Below are 24,887 nucleotides of genomic sequence, written 5' to 3'. Positions count from 1 at the left end.
TATACTAGGCTGGTTTTTTTAAATGTATGCTGTTCTACTTCATTTTTTAAAAAAAAGAACGCTGATTCCAAATCACTAAGTTGATTCATAACCTAGCAATAGGTGGCAACTCTCAGTTTGAAAACACTACCTTAAACCATTTCACTTGCTCTTCCTTTACTCTTAAATCTGTTTTACTAAGAAACTGAGCCTGTATTCCCTGCCTCCCATGCCCTCCTCCTCCCCACAAGAAAACACACACACACACACTCCCCTTAGCTTCAGTCCCGGAGTTACGTGCCAACAACTGTTCCATTTACACGTTACCTTTGACCGCTAGCGGGTCCGCCCACTCAGTGGTGGGGCTGTGAGGCGGGCTGACAGCCGTCAAGACCTATCACGTGTTGAGGGCTCACTGGTGAACCCCAGCTCTAGAAGGATCTCTACCCAAGTTCCTCAACCCAGCTCTCCATGAATGCTCTTCCTGAGGCCGCTACACTGTCTTGCCATGAGGGCAAGGGACTGGGTTTTCTCAGGGCCAAAGTCTCGCTATGAAGTCATCTGTCCTAATTCTTCTGCGTCAAGGATCACATTGTACAGTTTTGTAAAGGAAAGGAGTGGACATCCAGGTTAACCAATCAGATGCCTCGGATATCAAGCAAGGTAAATGGATTGCCTACTCCTGTTCTGGGCCACCTCCACATCTAATCTGCTTTCACGAACTGTCACAGATGGCTCAGCGCTGTCGGCCCAGGTGAAGGAGGGCTTCTGAGCACACACGATCACATGCATAACTGTGTGTGCGTGGGTCTGCGTGACAAGGGACTCATCTTCTCAGGAAAAACTAGTGCATTTAGTCAACAGACACTTGCTGAGCGCCTGGGCACCTGCACCAGGCTCTCAGGATAAATTCCCGGACAACAAAGACATAGCCCCTGCCCCTCAAGGGACAGACATTCTAACTGAACCCAGATGAGACAGCCAGGACACTTTCCTTTTGTTCTATCAAAGCCTAAGGCACAGATTTTTAAGATACATTTAAAGTGACTTAAGCAAAAGTCAAAATGTGTGGTTTGCGTCCCTCTGAAGTTCAACAGGAAGATACAGGACATCATACGTCTCGATTCGTTTAGTTTAGCAAACTTTCTTCACAGTCACATGTCCGTGTCTGCCACTGATGAATTCCACCTCTGTCTTCTATTAGGGACCCATATGGTGTGCAGGGACGAGGAGAAATGATTTTTCTTTGTAGTCAACATAGCTTAAGACAAAGGATGAGTGCTTCCTCCTTATGTGAGAGAAAAGACTAGGATTTGAGGAAGTAAAAAGATGTTTGGCTGTCATAGATTCTTTGGTTCTGGAACATTATTTTACACATTGGCCAAAAAAAAAAAAAAAAAAAACACCAAAAAACCCCCCAAAACCACCAATGTAGTTTCTTTACACTTAAAAAAATTTAAAAGTCTGTCTCATCTGAGGACCAAGGACATCCCATGTGTTCCTTGTATCATTTTTCAAATTGTAGCATCTTTTTGGCTATGATGTCAGCTTCTTCCTAAAAGAGAGGTAGCTGTATATATTTCTATTTAAGCTGAAGGCAATTAAAATTTTGTTTTGAGGAACCTGCAAATAGCTCTAGATAGCTGCACATACCTATGGTGTTACTAAACTAGGGTTTGTTACCACTACTAGGGAGACCATGCCATCATATCAAAGCATGAAATAGACCATGAACTAGACCGTGCTCAACCACCAATGAGATGACTCAACCACCAGTCTTGTCGGAGTTCACCAGTATTAACAACAGGAATGGAGGGCAGTCATCTATCCCCCCCAAATCTCAGAGACACGTAAACTTCACAACTGTACATGTGAACACATTTTGCTTTCATTTGATAAAAACAATGGCATCTTCTTGAGGCAAGATGCTTCTTTCCATCGACTACCTGGAGTTCAGTTCTGGTTCTACCCTTAAGGGACTCATCCTACCTTGAAGGTCTTCAGAACCTCTTGAGAGCTTTTGGGCTGGGAGTAAGGCTTGGGTGTCAGCATAGGCACTGCTTTGGGAGTGACAGTTCTGCTCGGAGACCCACTGCCCGCTGACGTGCTGGCCTCCGGAGCGCTGGGGCGCGCGATGGTGGTCTCCACAGTGGCAGTGTATTTGGGTGGAGGCAGTGACTGTTGGCGCAGGTATTTCATGGGGTTGGGGTCGTTCAGGAAGGAGGATAAGTTTGGCTCTGTCGAATGGCTTCTTTCCAGAATTTTTGGCATCTCCAAGCGTTCAAGAACAGCCTCGCTGATGGTGAACCTCTCGATGTACTGCTGAAGGATCCCTTCTGCCTCCTCCTGGGACCGTGCATTCTGATATGCCTCATGCAGCTCCCTCTCTCTCCGCTCTCTAAAGGATGGGCCCGGGAGGGGAAGCAAGAACAAAGTCAACGGTCACAGAGACAGCAAAGGAGACCTTGGCAGGAACCAAGGCAGAGCCGAAGGGACTGAACAGGGGGTATAATATTGGTGTCAGAGTCAACAATTTTTAGAAAAAGCGCATCTAGATAATACTGTACATCAGACAATGACAATAACAGAAAGAACCCACTTTTCTTGGACAATTTCTCTGTAGGTTTTGATGCTTTTCCTTCGTTCACTCATCCTATCCTCTCCAGCCAGTAACTTCTCCATTTTTTTCCTTTCTTCCTCTTTCTTGATTAAGTCCTGAGAAGCGCTTCTTCTGCGGCTCTTCCAACGAGCCAGGTCCTGCGGGGGTGGGGGAGGGAGACAGAACATTCTCCTTCAGGCTCCCTCATCATTTCTCCTCTTCAGAGTTAAGTAAGCCCTGACTACCGTCCAGGCTGGGGCACTTCCACAGCCCAGTGTAAGGCCGGTGGGAACAGGAATACCCCGAAGGCAGGAAACCTTCAGCTCCACCTACATTATCCACAACAGGTCAGTACATTTATTTAAACATGGAATGTAAAATCCGAGATCGTATTCCATGTCGGTCACCAAATTTTCAAGTAATGCCTCACTGGGTATTGTAAGAAACTTCATTTCTTGCTATTTATGACGTCTGTGTTGTGAATGAGCTTGCTAAGGACAGAATGGTAGGGCTTAACCGCAGACCTATCTAATTCCCTCAGGGAAGGAGGAAAAGGCAGGAAAAAAATGGGCTTTGGAGTTTTACAGAATGTACGATTCTATACATATTAAGTCACCTGATCCTTACTGCAAGCTCACCACAAATTCTACTGGCTGTTACAGCATAATGACAAAAGTTAGGATTCTGGAGTCAGATGGGTGGGGCTGCGGCTGAGGGAAATAAGCGTAGCTCTGCCTCTTCCCCGCTCTGGAATCTCAGGCACGTTCTCTCACTGCTCTGCGCCCCAGTGTCCTCAACTCTAAAGCAGAGATGATAATAATACCTACTCTTGCAAGCCTGTCGTGAGGGTTAAATGAGGCAGCGCACATTAGGTGTCAGGCTCAGTAGACTGTAGACAATTACTACCGCGTGTTGTCGACTTTGGAGAAGTTAACCTTGATTAAAAGTGGAGTCAAATGTGCAGTAGCTACCTCAGAGTGCTCTGTGAGGACACAAGGAAATAATCCACTCTCCTGCCCCTCAGCCCATTTTCAAGCTCTGTCCCTGGCCAGGCTCTTTGCTCTTAGCACATAGACAAACCCAAGGCCCCCATCAGGCCCTGGAGGCTTCCTTCCCTGGTTATAATCCTGGCTCTCTCACTCAATAGCTGTGTGACTTTGGACAAGTTACTCAGCTCTTCTGGGCCTTATCTGTGGAATTGAGAATGACAGTTCCTAGTTCACTGAGTTACTAAGAGATTAAAGAATCCCTTAGAAGAGTACCTGTGACTGGTACGCTTTCAGTGTTTGCAATTACTGTTGTTATCATCATCGTTATCAGTTTCAAATATAGAATCTCAAAAGACAGTGCATCCTTAATTCTGTTTTTTTTTCTTTTTTTGAGGTGGTAGGGGACACAATTGAGTTTATTTATTTATTTTTAATGGACGTACTGGGGATTGAACCCAGGACCTCGTGCATGCTAAGTACGCACTCTACCACTGAGCTATCTCCTCCCTCTAGTGCATCCTTAATTCTGCATCCCACCCACATGCCTCCCTTCTGCTCCCCTCTTCTTTGTGGTCAAACTTCAAGCAAGGGTACTTTCTTTAATCCCCATACTCACTTTGTCACTGTTTGAACTCCTCTAGGGGCCCCCTTCCTCTGCCTGGCTTTCAAGTTCAAGTCTGCCCACCCCACCTGCTTTTCTGCTCCAAAGGGCCTCTAGCCCCTCAGTTGGAGGGGTCTCCCCACTGCCCACCACCTTGGCCCGCACTCACATCTTGCCATTTGTCATCCTCTTCCCGCAGCTGGTTATTTATCAGCTGCAGCTGCTCCTGGCGGGCCCTGCTGTGCGGCTGCACCGCGGCCTCCTCCTCACACCGCATGTCAAACATACTCGTGCTCCTGAGTGTGGAGAGAGCAGAGACAACGGTGGATGGGGGTCAGTGACCCTCACGCCGCTGAGCATTTGGGGCGTTCCGCTGCGCGGGGGCACTACCGCGTTTGGAAAACTGCCCTGGCCCCCCCGCAGCTCAAGGCAGCAGCGTGGTTTGCAGTGGGCTCCATCCCTCAGCCAGCAGCGGGCATGCTAGCATTGTCACCTCTTCTCCTTTTGCCACAAAAGCCAAAATGTGGCCATCTTTGTCTTCAGGGATGGCTGAATCAGGTCAATTTAATTTATATGCTGAGCCAAAAACATGTTTAAAGTAAAGGGCTAGGAAAAGGTATTTGAAGCTCTGGGCTCCTCTCATTTGTGAATGTATTAGAAAATAAAATGAAGAGAGTTAAAATGTGTAACTTGGGGAGAATTTGTGGGGAAGGAGGATGGCATCCCTGGAAATGAAACTTTACTGCAGTAAATGCTTCTTTGTGTGAAGATAGCTTAAATGCTTTCTACATTAACTGAGGCAATTTCTCCATTTTCAAAAAAGCCAGAACAGCCTCAAGTATAAGGCACCACCTTTTCATATTGTATTTTCTGAATTTTGGATGCATCCAACAACTACGCATTAATGATGCATGTGTCTGATGTGGTTTATTTCTCTGTGCTATACAACTATCTGTAAATTGATAGTGCGTTGATGGCATCTTGGAATCAAGAAAATAAGGTACTTTATGGTATGAGTAAGGGACAGAATATATAAATCAGTATATACTTTCTATCCTAAAATTCTTAGAATTATTACACTTATTTTTTTTTGGTCAGGATACCTCTGAATTTACTCTTTTAAATGCAAAAGGATTGGGAAAGCACATTTTTAAAACCCTTCAGCTGTACATATAATTGATATATTCCACAGGAGCTTATTAAATGTTGGACAAGACCATACGGCCTTTTCTGTGATGCTTATATAGACCTTTGTCAGCAAAAGCTGAGGCAGCAAGATAAAAACAGAAATAAAAACCAAAGCAAAATGTTCTCTTTTTTTCTCTCTCTCAAAGAAATGACTAGCTCTGACACCAAATGGGTTACATAGAGCCCCAAATCAAGTGGAGGGCCCTTTAAGAACAGAAGAACGTGACAGTCCATTTTTAAAGCCAGCTTAATACAAAGAAAAAGTAAAGCCATGCACTTGGACACCAACTGGTTCCAGACATCATCAGTGATGTCTGAAATAGTTATCCCCACAGCCAGACAATGCACAGCAGCAGCACCCCTGGACGCCAGAGGGTTCCTGAGCAGGCAGCTCTCTGGAAGAAGATGGCCCCCAGAGCAGTGGCTGCCCACGCTCACTGCAATCCGCTCAGAGGAACCTGCGTGGATGTGTGGGGGCCTCTCCTCTCTCCCTAGATGTTGGATAATTAGTCTGACCTAAGAAAGCTAAAACTGAAAACCGTATTTGTAATCTGTTTTCCTCAAGGGCATTCTAATAATCTAACTGTGGAGGACTTTCTCTGACCTGAGGCTTCTGTTTGTGTGGATACGGTAAACCACCGTGTGGAGCTGTCCCCACAGCCAGGGGGCAGTGTTGACTGTGGCAGCTGTGCCTCCCTGAGAGAGAAACTGTAGTCCTCAAAGGGAAGGAGGGGCTGCGGACTTTCACCTGTTCTGTGCTATTTATTTGTGTGGTTTAAAGAAGATTTAGGAATTTGCAGAGCTAGGTAGAAAAGTCTAATCCATGGTTTTTAAACTTCATGGATTAAAATTCACTTGAAAAACCTTTCCAGAAAGAGACCAAACTTCATCTCATTCTTCCTTTCAGAATCAAAAAAAAAAAAAAAAAAAAAAAACTCACCTTTAAATATATCCAATTCAGTTAGTTCATCTTTTAAAGTAATTTATAGTCTTTGTGAAGATCTTAGAGGATATAAACCCCTCTGAGCTGGGTCTCTCTTGTAATCTACTAAATACTTGGCCGACTGTAGGAGAGAAAGGGGGTCCCTTCCTTCAATTTTGTCATCTATAATTTTTACAGGGCAGAATTTTGGTTTAGGCCACAGTGGGTGACTATAGAGCAAGGTCTTCTTCTGGGACCCCAGGAAGGAGATGGCAGCCTGTGCCGGGATTTGGGAATTCATTATTGCACTCAAACCGGGGCAAAGCCTTCGCAATTGCCTTCTTCTGTCCTAGGTTCCTAGCTCTGTTCCCACTATGAAGCTCTAACTACGTCAGCCTAAACGTGGTGGCCAAAAGCTGGTTAGTGAAATAAAAAGAGAAACTCTTGTTTTCCCTCTCAAATACCAGGAAGTACTATTTTTTCCTAGAGGTTTTTTTTTGTTTTTTTTTTTTTTAAGAAACACCAGAAAATTGGCCAAAAAGAGAAATAATAAAACTGCAAGCAATATCTTTATGCCATTTCAAAAAAAGGAACTAAGCAAGTTGAGAAGTGATCATACTAGCGAGAAAAGGGGCTGAATCCCCGTTCAGAAAATGTCCCCTAATTCAGAGGTTGGACTCAGCCTCCAAAGTGAAGAAGTGCATATTGATGGCGTGGGGGATCCTGGACAAGTGTAGGTTCCAGAATATTAACGTGACTTGCACCAAACCTGTGCTTCTCAGCACGAACAGCAGTGCCCTTGGGCTGCAGGGACCAGGATACCTGGCTGCAGGGCCCAGGAGCCTCTCTCATGGTGGGCTGGCATTTCTGAGGGGCAGGATTCAGTTACCTTTAGGGGAGCCTGGAAATGGTTTCTGGATCAAGTCTAAGGGAAGGGAATTAAGACTAAAAGGGCCTCTGGCTCTCACGGTGTCCAGGCTCCGTGGTGGGGACCGTTGGGAGAGGAGGCGTGTAGAAGGGAAGAGAAGGGCAGGAAGGTGAAAGTAAGCATGGAAACATTCTTGGCTTGCCAGGAGGCGGAAATTTCTGTTTGCCTGTGAGGTAGGTCTGCCCCTGACCTGCATTTTCCTTAAAGGGCACATCTTTTTTTGATTGGGCTGTATTTTAAGAATGTGTCAATTATGAATAAATAGAGCCTGTGCCAATAATTGTCCTAAAAGATTTTGCAAAAGGGAGATCATGGGTGAATAAACAAAACATATCATAAATTTCTATTTTAAGAAAAACAAACCCAAACTCCTGAACTAGACTTTGCCTTTTGTTTCCCGCGTGGCTTCATGTGAATTGCATCCACTCCAAGAAGGAAATTCAGCCCTTCGGATATTCCTAGATAAGACCTTTGGGAAAGAAGCTCCTTTTACTTTTCCTGCTCCATTAGGCTGCTTTTATGTAATTTAGAGGAGTTCCCACCCCAATGTTTAAAAAAACATTGACTTTTCCTGTGGGTGAGGCTTCATATTTAGGTACAGGCAAAATTTAAGAGATTTTTAATGTAGCTTCTTTTCTTTCCGTGATGTAGCTTTCAGGGTTTTTCAGAGATCTGTATTAGGCAAATTGCGTGGCAGCTTTGCAATGATGAAGAGTAAATCCATTCAATCAAAATGTTTTTGCTCACCAGATCAGAGTAGTGTTCTGCCTATCAATCTTGTATAATCCTCCTTTCAGTGAATGTTAAATATTGCCACTGTAGATTTTAAAGGTAATAACCAAGGCTCAGTTTTATAGACTACTTAACTCCATGCAGTCAGTCAAGCTCAGGCTGAATTTGGTTTTGAGACATGAATGTTCTGTGTGTCAGGCCACAGAGCAATCGTAGATCACGTGTCGGAAACTGATATCCTTGGCATCTGCGTCAGACTGCTTTGAGCCCCAAGACAGACTAAGCTGCCATCTTGAACACAACCATGGAAAAAGCACAATTTGAAAACAGTAAACTTGTGGCCTGATCTCATTGTCATTGGTGGAAATGATATTTGTCTGTCCTATACTGTTATTTAGATTCCTCACCCAGTGACTTGAAGCTGTGGCTCAGGCCAAGAAGACAAGCAGAGAGAATGCTGGTGTTCACTTACGATGGCCCAGGCTCCCACGAGGCCATAAAGTCCCTCTCTCAGAGGAAAGGCATCAGGGTTAGCGGGCCACTGGTGTTGGAATGGGATAGGAACCATGTTTCTTAAAACACCAATTACTCAAATCTGAGCCAGGTAGCATTCTGCAAAGAAAACTTCTGTCTTGGATATCAGTTCCAGAAGGCTCTGCCTATGGGAAATCCCTTTTTGTAATGGAGTTAACATGGCCACAAGTGGGACAGGGTAGATTCTTCTCAAATTTGGATGTGAGGCCAGGGATGGGGAATGAATCTCTGAGAGGAGTGGAAACCAAAGAGAGGCAGCCCAAGGCATATTGTACATGTTGGTCCCTTGCCATGCACAGAGCGCGCACGGAACCCCAGTGCTCTGGTCCCAGGCATCCCACAGTTTGCAGTACTCCAACTGGGGGAGGACCTTGGACTTCTGAATCTATCCTTCATTTAGGATTTATTTTCTTAATTGAAAAAAAGGGGGCTATGAGAATGACTGCTTCATGGTTAGCTGTGAGCCTTCACATATCATGAATTCAACGCAAAGCACAGAACAGGCTTTAAACAATTCGGTGGTTCAGAGGGGTCCAATGTCCAAACCCTAACAAGAACAACTTTAACATTCCCCATCTATGAAAAGCAAATGTTAAGTTTTAAGCAGCAGCTGCACATTAGAATCATGCGTAAGTGGCTTTTTCATTCATCTCTCCTGCACAGAACATATGCTCTGCATTCCAACTTCAAGTGCTTGTCTGATGCTGCACGAGTCAGTTAGCTCTTCAGTCCACTGTCGCATTCCAATTAGTGGTAAGTACTGGAAGCATGCAGTTTAGGCTAGTAATTAACGTATTCCCACAAATACAAGACAACTTACTCTGCGTCATCAGACACAGGAGTTCTCGGACCGTATCTATAAGACCAAATACAAAATTAGAGGATTGACAAGACAGAAGGTTAACGCTGTCACCAAGCTGGAAATAAAAACTCAGTGAAATGTAGGGACGCCAAACCTTTTTTTGCTGTTCGTACTGGAAGAGAGGTGTCATTATACAACTAGCAATATTCGTTAATTGCTGAAAGTGAAAGCAAAGTCTTGACATTTCTAAAGAATGCAAAACTTGCAGTAAAACCCAGAGGAGAAATGAAAAAAAAAATCTACATGTTACCCACAAAGAAAGAATCTGTTCAATATAAACATAAAAAGGCTTAGGTGCAACCCACAATGTTTAGAGAAGGCAGCTTAAAAAAAAAACCAATGTGTATTATGGTCATTCACAAATGGTTGAACTGTTCGGGCCTTTCTGTGCAGAGTGATGGGCGGTAATGAACACCCAACATAGAAGCACACGCTCACTGACCCTTTCCCTGATGTGTTAATGCATTTGCACAAATAACATCAAAGAGTGTTTCGGCAGTTTTCTGAAAGCAAACCAGAACTCCAACCAGAACCCCAATCAGTGCCTTCCGCATGCATTTGACAAAAACCACAATTCCTAGAAAACTGGCAGCCTTAATCCAAACCAGACTCCAATGATCTTCCATAACTTGAAAAACCAAGTTTTTTCCCTTAAAAGTCTTTTATATCCTTCTGATTACTTAGATCTACAATGCTGTACTTTCTTTAATGTAGGCATTTTAAGTTTTAATGTATCTGATAAAACAAAGAAAAAAGGTCAAATTAGAAAAAAAAAAACTAGAACATTACAAGGGCATATTTTAAGCACATTAAAAAAAACAAAACAAAACCTTGTTCCCACAGATGACTGTCTCCTCATCAAAGGGGAATTTTAAGAGAAGGTTCTTACCTGTGCCCTGAAAGGCTGTCCATTCATGCATTCTGATGGTGGACAAAGGACTATTTAAGCGAAGAAAAAAAATGTCTTGCTTTCAGTTTCCAAAAAATTAAATTTGGGGGTTTTCGGTAAAAGTTACCTGATCCCATGTTCAGTTTCATAACAACTTACGGAGAAGAGAGTAATTTCTAAAGAGCTGTTCCTATAATCTTAGAGAAAACACCCCAAATCACATGGGTGTGCACACATACACCCTTGTTTCTTATGCCTTTATCATTCTACAGCAGTCTGCATTCATTAATAATTATTTCCATTCACAGTGAGGGCAACCACACCAGTGCAATACCCAAAATGAAATGGCCAAAAGCAAGAAAAGGAAAGTGTTTGTGGATGTTTTTCTTCTGAAAGTAAGACCTGTTTTCTGTTTCTGTGGGGGACAGTTTCAGAAGGTGCTAAAGTTTAACTTAATACACTCAATTTTCTAAAACCACCACCACATGGAGGCAGATGGATTCCTCCATATCAAGAAAGGGTACATGAACAGTGCTAATTCTGAAGCCTGGGTGCATGTTTCCCAGTTAATTAGTAGGACGACTGGAATAGACAGTCAAATATGGTGTTTTCTAAACTATCCGTGGAAGAGAGCAGAGAAGTTACTCCTCATGGATGGTTAATCTAGAAATGACCGCTGGGTGGTTGGTATGTGTTCCTGTGCCTCTATTTGAATACAGTAGTTAATGTTTAATTAAAGTAAAACACACATACAGAGAGTGCACATACCAGGCACAGACATCTCAATGAATTTTCACAAACCGCAGATGAGCGGGCAAGTGATTTGTGCTACATAAATGGACTCAGACAGTCCATTTTGAGTTTGGCTTCCTTTGTACATTTTGTTTACGAGGTTCAGCTATGATGTTGCTTGCGGGATATACTCGAATTTAAGCTGCTTCTACACAAAAAACTTAGGAGCATTTCATGGCCATCTCTGCCAACAAATGTCAATTAAACCGAAATATAAGCTCCATGTGTGTAGGGATTTTTCTTCCAAGGGTTCCCTGAACAGTGGCCAGACTAGGCCTTCTGGATGCTCGGAAAATTGAAAAGAACAGTGCAGTCTCTGAAGAAAACCTCCATTTATCCATTTATGACACACTTATGGATTTAAGGAATTTCCCCTCGGACTGATTTATTTGCTTTAAGAGGACATCACTTTAAGCAGAACTGCCTTTGCTGTTAAGGAGAAGATAATTAGAGTTGGGCTTCAAACGATTTTCCCAGTTGTCCTACAGAAAATAGAAAAGTAAAGGTGAGTTTAAAAAAAAATCACTAATAAAGAGTTTTTTTAATGGAAGTAGATGAATCAACAGACTATCAAGTACAAAAATGGCCAGACAAATCACACTTGGTATAAGCATCCTAACAAAAAAAAAAAGCAATTAATACAGTTTAATTGTGAGGGTAGGGGTACTTAGAACGATATAAGGAATACTCAATTCACCTATTGATTGTGTTTATATAACTTTCAGCACTAATAAAGCACTTCAGGATTAATAATTAGCCATATTGTGAACTAGCATAAGCGTCATCTGAAGTGAGAGGGAAAACTGGGTTTACCGCTAATTTAAGATTATCCTGCAACACTGAGTGTTTTACACAGAGTTATTACTCAATAAACCTTCGTTGCAAGGAAGCACAAGTTCCCAACGTGTGTCCTTGCTCAGTTGCACAGTTACGTCACGGAGTTCATCTGACTACTTCGCCCAGCGCTCAAACCGGCCACACACTCCCGTTTGATTATAAAGAGGACTCTTTCCGAATCACAGATAGACAGACAGATGGAAGCGACAGGGAAGTCACCAGATCTCCGCAGCTTCCTCTGGTCACTTGTGCAGGCACCGCACTGGAGTGGGACAGCGGTTCCCTCTCACACAGAGCTGGGTTTGGATCTTAGATCTGTAATTACCAGCCTTGTTGGACGAGGGCATCAGTTTCTCATGGTAGGTTACAGATGAAACTTCCCACTCTCGAAGGCTGTGTGAGGAGGGAGGAAATGGGAAACCTGGAATGCATCTGGTAGGCAGCCTACAGGCCTCACTTCCTTCTTGCCTTTCATGCTAACTGCTTTCCGGGAGCCCACAGACTCAGGGCCCAGCACCCCGTCAGGGCACCTGGGGAGTAAGTGAGAGCAGGGTGGGGGTGGTGGTGGCAGGGCACACCAGTCAGTTCCTGGGTCACTAAACTGCCCTCACCAGCTGGGATCTGGTGCAATCCACTCACGTAACGTCTCCCTACCTCAGGCTTCCCATTCGTGAACTGGAGCCAACAGCTACTCAACCTACCTGTGAATTCCCAGGAGAAGGTGCGCTTGAGGGGGCAGAGGGCCGCGGTCATAAAGTAGAGCACAGATATCATCCCTGCTCCCCGAGACCAGTGTTACCACGAGGCTCTGAGCAGTCATATTATGATTCAGAAGAATGTAAAACATAGATTAAATCCAGATGGTAAGGACGGCTACAATAGTAATTTTTAAATTAGGGGATTACTGAAGATTCTTCACACTCCCCACTCCACCCTCTGTCCCACTGCCATCAAGGTCCTTTGTGAAGCAGAATTCCATCACTTCCTTGCTTATGGTGGCGCTTCAATTATGCAGAAACACTCCTCACTCCTCTGCCGTACATTAACCAGGCAGCCCACACTTTCAACAAAAGTCTCTCACTAAACAGCAACAGAAACTTCAGTGTAGAGGACCTTAACCCAGACCACAAACCCCAGGATTTTATTATCTCCCTATTTTCATTTTAAATCAAGTCAGGGCATGGAACGGAAATCCCACGTCTAGAAAGCACTGTTTGCTAATGTTAAAATTAACTTAAATAACAAGTTTTATAAGTGGTATATATCTTCTTTGGATCTGGAGACCCTCCTGGAATCAGAATGAAATCAAGTAGGTCAGAAAGAAGGTCAACTCCTTTACCCAGAGGTGCCTATGTGAGATAGGAAAAATAAAAGAGTTTCTCCCACTTATGCTGCTCACAAGATGAGAGTCAGAAAGAACGGTTAACAGGACAGTTCACAACTAACTATTCTTTCCACACCTGCTTACATGCAAAAAAAAAAAAACAAAAAAAAAAAAAACAAAAAAAAAACCAAACCTCTGCAGACTGGGCCAATTTTAATCATTTCATTTCCGCTGGCAAAAGCAGGTAAGTGGCACTGATGAACCAGAAAGCATTAATAACATAGTCAAAGCATGGGTCAAGGCTCAACTCAAGACTAGGGAAACAAAGTCACAATGGCTCAGGATAATCTCCTGACCTCTTATCTTTTGTTGGTGGACCCTTGGCAGATTCCTCCACATTGTGTTGCTTTGCAAATGGAACCGGAAGGAACTGGTTTGGGTTGGATCTAATGTATTTAAGAGACATCCCAGTTCTCCTGGCCATTATGTCATCTTTGTGTGAATCATACAACTTTCTTTGGCCCCTCAGTCCACTGCCACACCAGGCAGGAGCTGTCATCTTCTCTGACTTCTCTTCTCTCTCTGAAGCCTCCCATTCAGAGGCCAGAGGACATGAACTAGGGCACGTTCAGCCCAGCCAGTCAAAGGGCACTTATTACTCAAGATACTTTCGGTAGCATCACGCACTTGGCATTAACTCAAGAAAGAAGAAGCCATGTTCATGGAGGCAGCAGCACACATAGCAACTGAGTATTAATACCATGGACTTCCATCATGCAGCTGATACTTACATGGCAATGGCTTTCCCTTTCTGGTTTTCATGATTCCTGAGAATGAATTTGGCCAGCACCCAACCACGTGCTAAGGCTAAAATCTCTACCCAGGCGGGGCACTGAAAGCAGAACTCTGACCCTGGGATGGGCGCATTCCTGTGAGTGACTGCACTCCACACCACAGCAGTCAAGTGTACACTGTGGCTTTATTAAGCTCGTTTGGGGGGGGGACATAGCAGCCACGCACAGCAGAGGCAGCACACCCTGGAATGCAGGCAAGGTGCTCACAGTGGCTGGCCGCTCTCCTTGGATCTTTCAGCCTTGGGCGCCATCTCAGAATCTCTTTGAGCAACTCCTTCATTCTCCTGTTTGCCATCCTGTGGCAGCTGTTTGCGTGTAACTAAAGCCAGACAGGACAGCTTTACTACTAGGAAAGATTTCACACCAGAGGCCCTGGCCCCACCTGCCACCCTTCTCCTCCTCACCTTCCTCTGTCCTCCTTGGGCACTCGCCCAAATGGCAGCTATGCTCCTCCTGGGACCCCGGCACCAGAGCAAGCTGCGAGACCCTTTTGCAACTGTCATCTACACCAGAAGTCTCTATTCTGTTGATAATCAAGTGGCATTGGTGGCAAGAGAGAAGACGAAAAAGAGTTATGAAAGGAGACAATGAAAGTGGTTGAGAATGAAAGGTTATGAGACAGAGTTCAGGTGCTCTCATTCCATGAGCTGGTTAGTAAGGATGACAGACTCAGACTATGTAATAGAATGTGGACCCTGGCAAGAGCCTGAGAAAGGCAAAGAAGGCTGGCATGACTCTGTCCCCAGGGGGCTGAGTGATGACCCCTTAAGTAGTCAAGGACTCACAGATGCATTTCTTACTCCCAATTCTGCACCCTTGGGCCCCCTCAGCCACTGAAACCCCAACAGTGCATTTCTGGGGTACTAGGATTATTTATATCCACAGCCTCCTCTATGGTGTCATCACAGTATGGAACCAAAGAAACCCCTCCCTACACTTTGGATATCAAGGGCAAAGCCTGGAGGAGAATGTCCTGAGCATTTTCCCTTGCCCTGGAGAGCTTTACGTGGCCGCCATCATGCGGGTGGAGTGGAGGTTCCCGGGAGAATCCAGAATCTTATAAATGTCCTATCCCTGCTTAGTGGAGGAAAGACCAGCTCATAGAACTGAATCACCGAAAGAGGGCCTGGGAATTCAAAGCTGGAAGACCTCCAGGGAGGATGAGGACCGGTGACAGGCTTACAAGGCCTTTTCCCAGGTGATCCCTCACAAATTCGGATTGTGATTCAGCCAAGGAAACTCCTGACTCATAGAAACCGTCCAGAGAAGAGTCTTTTTCCACTCAAGATTTGTTATATAATTTTAAGAAGTGGAGAGAGAGGGAGATGTTTATTTCTGTGTGTGTGTCTACTTAGATGTTCAAAATTTGAACTTACGATACAAATAACTATTTTTTCCTCCCTTTGTGGGATAAGAAAGAGGGATGGTGTAGATAAACCTGATTTTTATCAATATATGTTTAGAAGAAACACAGAGGGTATCATTAAAACATTCCATCTCATCTGTTTAATATTTCCAATGAATAAAATAGTGCTTAATGCAGCCGATGGGAAAAGGGTCATTTGCCAAAATTATTGGCATTCCCGGGCAGTGATTCTGGTGACAACAGAATCAGAATGGATGGATGTCATTTAATTTCACAGGTTTCCCCCCAGGGGAAGCTACTAACATTAATTCTCTGCTAACCAGCAAAGAGCCTGTTAAAACGAGGTCATCTCTGGTGGTTTCTTTAATGTGCTTCAGCAGACTCTTTAAAAGCGGCAGTGACTCCTGCACAGATCTAGCACACATACGGAGCGGCGAAGAATACCTGTAGCCATTCTGTGGGTTAAGCGTTTGGTCTTCCAAGCGGGACGCGGCTGCCGAGGCGGGGGACACAGAGCACGTCTGCGTCCTGCTGCTGTGACCAACGGCTTCCTCTCCGTCCTGCCTAGGCCCGGCCTTGCCAATGCTGAGCCGCTTCCAGGTCTGCTGATCCATCTCTGTCACTGGGCCAAAGTGCACAAACTTTTGCCTAGGGCTGGAAGCTTTCTTATAGGCCCCTGCCTTGCGGCTGGCAAAGTCATCACGGATGGCAGTTTCTGCTTTAATTTCTGGTAGAGGCTCAGGGACACACATGTGTTCAACATCTCCATCCCTAGTCAGAACCAGAAATAAGTTCCAAAGGTTTCTAAGGTGAGTACAAATCCATGAAGGGTTTTTTAAAAAATACTAGATGGATGAAAAATACTGTGATGGCTAAAGCAGAAGTGCTTTTCCATTAATCAATCAAATGAAGAAATGATCATTGTCCTGCTTGTTCTTATAAATAGTACTTTAAGCTTCCATAGCTTTCAAAATATCACTTCCAATGTCATAAATGATGGCATGAGAAAAATCTGAGGTACAATGAAATCATTAAAATTATTTAAAAATCAATTTAAATTCCTTAATAGTGAACAAGCCTATCAAAATAAGCATTTACAATAAGTTGATTGAATTAAAGAGGATGTTTTCCGTCCATGTGGCTTGTAACTTTCAGTATTAATAAGTTTCAATTCATGCAGAATATGCTCTGTGTTTTGAGAGGCATTTTTTTCTGGCCACGAAAATAAAAATGCTGGAAGGATAAGCATTTGATTCCTTCAAAGTTAAAGGATACCACTGTGAGGGGGAAACCAGGGGAAGACACACCTTGTCTTTCCTGACACTTTCAGTCTCTCCCATGTCTCCAGGTCGGCTTCTGTTATATTGGAGACTGTGACAAAGCTCGGAACCTCGCGGCGAGGGCCAAGCCTGCCCTGAATTCTCCGCTGAGCCAGGTCATCCTTGTAAAGATCGGGCATCTTCCTGAGTCCCTCCTCCGCAGGCTTACTCTCCTGAGCCCGTGTAATACAGGTCACCCTTGACTTCACCTCTTCTGTTTGGCCCTGCTTTCTGTCAATTTGATCCAGGCCCCACATCATCGGAAAAATCAGGTTCCAGGAAAGGGAGCAGATAAACAGAATGTCAAGCATGGAAATTCAGAGGCTGAGTTCAGAATGGAATGATGGAAGCACCTTTCCCTTTCTCAAAAATATGGAATCAATTGCAGCCTTGATTACTTTCGTCTAAGCTACCCTTTTGACACTGCAATGAGATGGAGTTTTTCCACCAGATGACGGTCTCTAGTTAGTTTAGGAAGAGAAGCCAGGGCTCGCTGAAAGACTATTAAGAATGGTAATGAGATTTCAGTTTGACAGTAATGATGCCCAGTTCCCACACTATTCAAGTTACTATAATGAATTCAAGTTTTCTGATTGAATCCCTGAGCCCTCTTGGAATGTCTTTTATTGCAGCAGTAAAATGTTAGTAACGAGCTTTGCATGATCCAAATTCTAGGATTAGTTTGGAGATAGCTGGAACATTGTTCACATATTAAACATCTCAACCATAAACCCTCCTACTGCCAGAAAGTACGGTTAGGCCAGTTCTGAATAGAAAATTTCCATGTTCAAAGTCAGTCTCTGCCTCCTGATAGCATTAATTAGGTTTGGCTAATATAAACTTGAAGAACAAATGGAGAGGGTAACCTCGCTTTACCTGGCTCCACACTGTCAATACCCCTTTGTTCTTGTATTAGTAATGGTTCACCTTTATTACAGCCAAAACTGGTATTTTCAATTGTTCTCCTGAGAAGTGAATGTTAGATGGCTAATGTTAACAATATAGTGATTTAAACTAAAGCTGTGGCATCTATATGCATAAACATTCTACCACATTAAAAACCTATTTCTAACTATGTTTCTTGAGATAGAAAGTCTCAAAAATATACATAAATAGGGCTATTCATTTTTTTTTTCAAAATCTATCTTCCAAATGAGAAAACAAAGAGGTATTCTTTTGTTACATGGATGTCTTGGTGTATTTACAGAGCCTATGCCAATAGGACGGCTACAGAATTTTCTATTTACTTTCAGTTTGGGGAAAGGGATCACAGAAGGGCACTGCAAAGAGCCACCAGGGAGCCTTCTTTTTTTTCATCAGTTCTTTGAAGCTCTCCAGAGAGGTCATGGACTGTCCCAGACCCAGAGCTAAGTCCCCAAATACAGAGTCAGGTGACAACAGACAAATGGGGCTGGAAATACTAGGAATTAAAATTGCATGCGGGAGAAAGGAAAAAAGGGAGGTACAAAAGCTACTCCTTTTCCTAACTCAAGTTGCTGATCCTCATCAATACGCCTTGACGCTAGTCTGTTATCCAGAAGCCTTTTTTTCACTTGCAACAAAGTGATCTCTCCCACAAGGCCCCCTGAGAATGGTTTGACAACGCATGCCAGCAAGACCTGCAAAGGCCGAGAGCCTCCTGAAGCTACAATATGTCCTATAAAATGTGCCAGGTCTTCTGTGCCCTAATCCCATGCTCTATGTACAGAGACCTTTCATGTGTTTTGTATCTGATACCTCCTAAATAAAAATATAAAAAACAATAAAAAACTGCTCTCAATGATTCTGCCCAAAGAACCACTCGAATTGTGTGAAACACAGCTGAGATATTCATATTCTTAGCTCAACAGACATACAAACCTCTTAAGTGACAGGCCACAATATGGCAATTAAATAGTAAAGATGTGAACTCTAACTGATTTTGACATAAGGAAAAATACAAGAATGATGGACTCTGCATGCTGACATTTAGCATGCTGACGGCTTCAATGAAATCATATCCCTCTTAGGATAAAAATCAGTGGCCAAATCACATTTCATTACATTTTCCTTTCCCTAATTAAGAGGATGGGAGAACTTTGGGAGAAGGAAACTCACTTAAAAAATAATTTCCATGACAGAACAAACAGAAGTGTGTTGTATATTGGAGAAGTTTTTTTGGTAAGAGATATCCATCATCAGATGTTGAGGTGATCTTGCTGGGGTTAGGGAAGAAACAGCAAGCCTCACTTTTTTCCTTTCCAATTTCTGAAAGGGGCCAGTAAGAGGGAAGAGCTCATAGCGAAGGAATAACTATGGTTTCTGCCTGCTGTGGATGGACTGGAGCAGCCTTGAGAGGTTCCTGTTCCCTGATCAGCAATAGTATGTGTCTATTTATGCCAATAATGCCAGTGTGTGACACCAGCCCCCATATGTGGTGATGCGCCAGACACAGCACTGATGCTCCATATTTAATTGGTGAATTCAACCCTGTTTTAGACATGGCCATTCTACTCCCTGCCATCTGCACTTAGGGGAGATTGGATATCTGGAGTTTCACTTCAAAATAAACCACCATTACCAATTACGTAATCAGGGCAGGAAAGAGAGGAATGGGGTGCAGGGGCCTCTGATATAAATCACCTCCTAATTACACTCTCTGTTTCATACACACACACATAGAGTGCACACCTTTTATGTTCTAGACTTTTCTTTCCTGAGATTCCCTTTGAGGGTTGTTTGCTGCCGTCTGATTTCTCTGCCTCTCTTTTCAGGTAAGGCCCATAGAGGAGTTGATTCAGTGGCACCATTGGCTTGGGCTGGTTCATCCTTGCTCTCCGGGCAGCAAAGTCATCTTTCTCAAGATCAGGCAGTCGACCTGCAGCTTCATCTTCTGACTCGGAGTCTTTGCCATGTTGGTTTTCTTTGCGAAGGATAATATCTTGAACAGCTTCTTTCTTACCACTTAACAGCTTTTGACTGATAGAGCAAAATTAAATGGAACTCCACAGGTGATCAGACCAAAATAGTTCTTAAATCCCCATCTCCAGGCAGGCAACTGTCTTGTTAGTGAAAGGTCTTCTTAATATCGTTAGTCCAGATGACATCTGTCTATTACTTTAGTCCAGAGTTGCAGCATAGTTAGGGTGGGATTCAAAACTTTGAATTTAGCCAGCTACTAACAATACTCAAAATTCATTTATCTAACAGGACCTCATCAGCGTCAGAAAGGCAGGATCCTAAATGGCTCTGAAAGTGACAATCTGAATTCTTTCTTTTCATGAGATGGGGAAAAGTAAGAAGCATTTTGTTGTTATTTTTTCTTTAGCACATGAGTCATGCACCCCAGTAGGTACTCAATTTGTTTTTGACTGATCAGGGCAAAATTTTGAGCCACTAAGAAACTGATCTGGGGGAATGCTAATGAATGCAGCAATGTGGCAGCACACCTAGAATGTGTACCAGACTGCAAGGTGTAAGGATGGTCTTTCTGCACTGAGCTGACCTGAAACATCTGGAATAGTTTATGACCATTTATAGGATGAACCCAAGGCACAAAAGCTTACCTTGCCCTGCACCCTCCCATCAGCAACCCTTTCTCCATCTTCTATCCCAATGACTCTCCACCTCTCAGCTATTCTTTGTCATATGCTAGATGTTAAGTAAATGGTGTTAAGACATTTTGCCAAAATGTTTGCTTAGGGCTCTTTCCATTTTCAAAGAAATCTTGAAGGTCCTAAACTTTAAATTCTTAGAGAAATGTAGTTTAATGTTGGAATATCAGGACTTTTTATGCTTTGTTTTGTTTTTCGTTTCTACTGGGAGTGGGTGGGGTAGAATACAGTTGATAGCGTCTATCTGCCATTCAAACGAACTCTTCCCCCTTACTTGTAAGATCAGCCTTACTTCTAAGTCATAATAAAATGATGAAACTTGTTTTAAAAATTATTTATTATCTTCTCAGTTCATAAAGATGATAAGTAAATAAAACATCTTGACTTCTAAAGAAAGCTCACCTACTTTGTATCTGATTTCTGACAGAGGATTAGGAGTAAATTCTTAAGGGACAAGTCATTTCAGAAATGAAGATGGGAGGATTTAGCTGGGCTAAGAGTAAGATGAGCAAGGAAATGCCATCTACTCTGGTTGACCAGGTGGCCTGCTGTCTGCTGCTCCAGCCTGTACTGCTGCAGAGGAGGCCATCATCTTGTGATGATGGCAGGTCTTCACTCCCTCTGACTTTTGGAAAATCAAACCATCATAAGTCATGTCCAGAAAACTCCTTCTCCCTGCTGCCCACTGTTTTCAATAAAATTTTAAAATATGGAATTTGGAGGTAGGTGAAATCCTGCCCTTTGAGTTGCACACCTAGCTCTTGGTCTCCTGCCTGGCCACTCCTGAACCATGCTCACTCTCCTCCCGGCCTCCTTAGCCAGCAAGTCTGGCAAGAATCAACTGGTGTTGGGTTGGCTGTGGCCATAAAGAATGGTCAGTAAGAAATGACTTGCCATTGAATTAATCTCTTTGAATATGCATTATTTAAAAAGCACATTGATGATGAGAAATAAGGTGGCTAACTATTATTGAGCTACACCATGTGCTAGAATTCCTTCTAGTGTTAATTCAAATCATAATACTAGCCTTGCAATGCTAGTGTTATTAGCATGATCATTTCATAGAGTGGAAACTGAGATAAGGTTAAGAAATTTGCCAAAGGTCAAAGTGTCCCTGCTTAAGTTAAAATTCAAACCTAGGCAGACTGGCTCCAGAGGTCCTGTTCATAATACTGTACTATTACACAAAGGGCATGGCTGGGAACAGTTTTGAAAGCAGAACGTCATACAAAAAATAAGGCCTTATCATTACCATGGAAGAAGGAGAAAGAGAAGTATTTTGGTTATTAAATAAAGGGCTCCTGTGAGTTGTGCTTAGAATGGAGTTGTGATTTGCTTTGCTGGTTACAGACAGCAGTGTTCAGCCAGGATTAAGGACAGTGGAATGCTAACTAATCATACCTTACAATGCTTGCACGGCACTTTACAGTTTACAAAGCCCTTTCAAACTCATTATCTCATCTCAGCTGATCTGACTCCTATTTCAGTAAGGGAGCAGACCCTGAGTTCAGAGCTCTCAAGTCCAAAAACAACACTCCTTCCACTTTTAACAAAGGGTCCTGGGTTTCAGTCTCTCCCAATTCAGGCAGAATTCTTTGGAATAAAACATATGCATTTATGCAAATGGCCAGGCCAATTTGTAATGCCAATTTGAGCAGGGAGAATCTAGTGCCTTATGCATCCTGTGAGTCCAGCCAGGCTACAAAATCCCTGGGGTGTTTCTTTTCAGGCTAAATGCCCAGTGGGGCAGGATTCATTTCAAGAGATCTCAATTTAGATATGTGGACTTAAAAAAAGGAAGTGAAGAAAGCTTTGCATATCATTGGCCACTTAAAGCCACTCCCTGCCTACTTGAAAAAACAATCATAATGACTGATTTTCTGCTAATTGCTTGAATCCTGAAAATTCAGAGCTTCAAGGCAGACTCAGAGAAAGAAAAAATATAATGCAATAAATTCAGGGCTGGCACTGTTGGCCATGAAGTAATACATAATGTGTGTAAGGCAGATGTGTAGGATTGTGTTTACAGGTGTCTAGTTAGCAAAATATTTAAATGGCTTTAAAAAATTTTTAGATTTATTTTAAAATTTTTTGAGGGGGAGGTAATTAGGTTTTTATTTATTTATTTTTAATGGAGGTACTGGGGGTTGAACCCAGGACCTTGTGCATGCTAGGCACATACAGTACCACTAAGCTATACCTTGCCCCCTTACATGACTTTTATAACGTGCTTTCCTTTCTCTCTTGAATGACCTTAAGGGCAGTCTACTGTGAAGCTTCAATATATTCTACTTTGTTTTTCAATAATTACAACTCTCTGAACAGCTAGTATATTTCAGAAATACTAACTTTCATGACAACCCTGCAAGATCAGAATTATGATGCCCATTTTGCAGACAGGATGTTGAGGTTTCTGCTTCCAGTCATCTGAACTTAGGTAAAGTAAGTGACTTTAAGTGACCGACTCTGGCTTTCTGGCTTGATATTCATGGGGAGGTTTGGCACTTTTCATTTTTTCTGAGTCATTCATAGATGAGTTATCTTGGGAAGAAAGGGTTGCTCAATGGGCCCAGCTCAGTGCTTTACTTAGAAGGAATACAGTCCAATGTGAAACAAGAAATGCCAAGCCCTGCCTCCAACCTGGCAACGCCGTCCCAAAACAAGTAAGGCTATCTTTGTAGGAGAGACTGTGGGCTCTAGACAGGTGAGGGGAAAGAAAAGCCCTTGTCTCAAAGTTTCTAAGGCTTATATATTTCAAAGTGAATGAGATAATGATTTAAACTAAGGAAGAGCTGGCATTTCTTTCACCTCCTTTTAACTTGGCAACACACAAACAATTAGCTCAGATTGGCAGTCAATTTGCTCTATTGAAAGAAACCAGGCTCTCCAGAAAAGCCTGTTAGGTCTCCTGGGACTATCACGGGCATCACCAGAAACCTCCCTGTTCGCCCAGGGTCCAAACAGGGCGGCTCCATTCAGAGTCACAGAGGTTCATGCAAGTTATGTGTCTGCCGGGTCCCTGATCCCCAAGAATCTGTGCGGCAACAATCAGCGACCCAGGCATCTGGTAAAGGTGGGGTACAGAGGAATACGTGTCTGGCACTTAGCTGCATCTGCTCTTCCTCTAAAGGTTTCTAAAATGTCTATTGTTCCTTGGAGGGGTTTTTTTTCCCTCTGTAATTAATTACTATGTGGTTGAGAAGATCCACAGACTCGCAGAAAAGACTGAGTGCTGAAACATATGAAAACAATTAGAAAAGAAGTCCAATCACATGAAACCTATAATTCAGTTAAAAAAAAAAAGTTTACTTTTCCAATGGGAAACACCAAGTCAGGGAACTCAAATCTCCATGGCATTTTAATTCAGGGGAAGTGAATCTTGGTTCTTATTTTATCCTCTTAAACACAGAAATCTTGGCTTCTTTGGCAGAGTCTCATACTGGGGGGAAGGGAGTGTAATTAGGCTAACTTAAATCATAAACTAAAGTAGAAGAAAAAGTACTTTATATACTTTTGACTTCAATGGCAACTTTAATAAATATTAACTCCACATATTTATTAAGAAGACCTACTTTCTGTCCCTTGGTGCTAAGATACCCCCTAATATATTCTTGGACAAGAAGCTTGGGACTTCTAGGCTCCTAAACTCATGTGAAATTGGAATAACATGCATTTTTGCTCCTTTTTATATATTGTATTAAAAATAATTCAAGGAGGTGTTTGAGAATACTTGGGACACATCGACAACCAAAAGCCAGCCTGCAAACGTGAAGCCTTATTCTTCGTCTATATGCCGGCCTTCCTCGCCTAGGGCTCATACTCTCACCATCTCTGCAAACACAGACTTTCCCAGCTAAGAAATGGGCCCCAGGAAATATCTGGGGCCCCTTGTTGGGTTCCAAGATGTGGTGGCCAGAATTCATCTGGATGGCAAAGATAGGAGACTGAAGTTAAAATGCTTTAAGAGACATCAGCACATTTAAATGTTTTATATTATTTTCCAGACACCAAGAATCTTTTTCTTCTTCATGATATGCATTTCATTCCAGTTAAGCTACTTTCTGCCACATGAAAAGCAGGATCCCAAATGTGGATAAACTTAGAATGACTCTCAACTCTCTTGTGGGCTGCAAAAAGTAAGTGACAAAGACACAGACAAGCCAGGCTAGTACCATGTATGTGTAAAACTTTTATGAGAGAGCAGCAACTGAGAAGTCTGTCCAACCAAGGAATTCTGGGTGTTCGGAGCAGCTGTGTTGTGTTGCTATTGGGGACGTTCTGGGGGAACATGCATGATTTTCCTGAACGCCGTTTTCAACGTTAAGTCAGTAGCTCTAAGATGTGACACTAACTGACATTAGCAGACATGAACTGACCTGCAAATCTTTGCTTAATAGAGCTAATGTGGACAAAATATGTAAAAATTAAGCCAAATAAGAGGAACAAGGGCAGGAGTAAAAATTACCACACAAATATGCTATTCGTCAATTAGAACTACATATGTCAATTAACCGTGATTCTAGGTTTTTACACAGACGGGGAGTTGCCATAAAAGATTGCACAGTTTAATTAGAAAATA

At 43.0% G+C, this 24,887-nt stretch overlaps 1 protein-coding gene across 21 annotated transcripts in view; it reads right to left on the bottom strand.

Moving 5' to 3' along the window:
• Positions 1 to 24,887, bottom strand: part of LIMCH1 (LIM and calponin homology domains 1) — a 307,050-nt gene that overhangs the window by 44,809 nt on the left and 237,354 nt on the right. For 11 of the 21 annotated variants that reach the window (XM_032496570.1, XM_032496606.1, XM_032496578.1 and 8 more), the window contains 9 exons: positions 19,386 to 19,673; positions 16,704 to 16,946; positions 15,841 to 16,167; positions 14,435 to 14,553; positions 14,238 to 14,349; positions 9,293 to 9,328; positions 4,338 to 4,464; positions 2,579 to 2,736; positions 1,969 to 2,377 (listed from right to left, as the gene is read on the bottom strand). In XM_032496570.1, the coding sequence (XP_032352461.1) occupies positions 1,969 to 2,377; positions 2,579 to 2,736; positions 4,338 to 4,464; positions 9,293 to 9,328; positions 14,238 to 14,349; positions 14,435 to 14,553; positions 15,841 to 16,167; positions 16,704 to 16,946; positions 19,386 to 19,673 (1,819 nt within the window). The remainder of the gene's footprint in view (positions 1 to 1,968; positions 2,378 to 2,578; positions 2,737 to 4,337; positions 4,465 to 9,292; positions 9,329 to 14,237; positions 14,350 to 14,434; positions 14,554 to 15,840; positions 16,168 to 16,703; positions 16,947 to 19,385; positions 19,674 to 24,887) is intronic. The other 10 variants (XM_032496663.1, XM_032496669.1, XM_032496672.1 and 7 more) reach the window with 2 other exon arrangements.

The sequence above is a fragment of the Camelus ferus genome, chromosome 2 (genome assembly GCF_009834535.1).
Source record: "Camelus ferus isolate YT-003-E chromosome 2, BCGSAC_Cfer_1.0, whole genome shotgun sequence".
NCBI lineage: Eukaryota > Metazoa > Chordata > Mammalia > Artiodactyla > Camelidae > Camelus > Camelus ferus.
The sequence above is the reverse complement of the archived record's forward strand: the minus strand, read 5'-3'. Positions and strand labels throughout refer to the sequence as shown.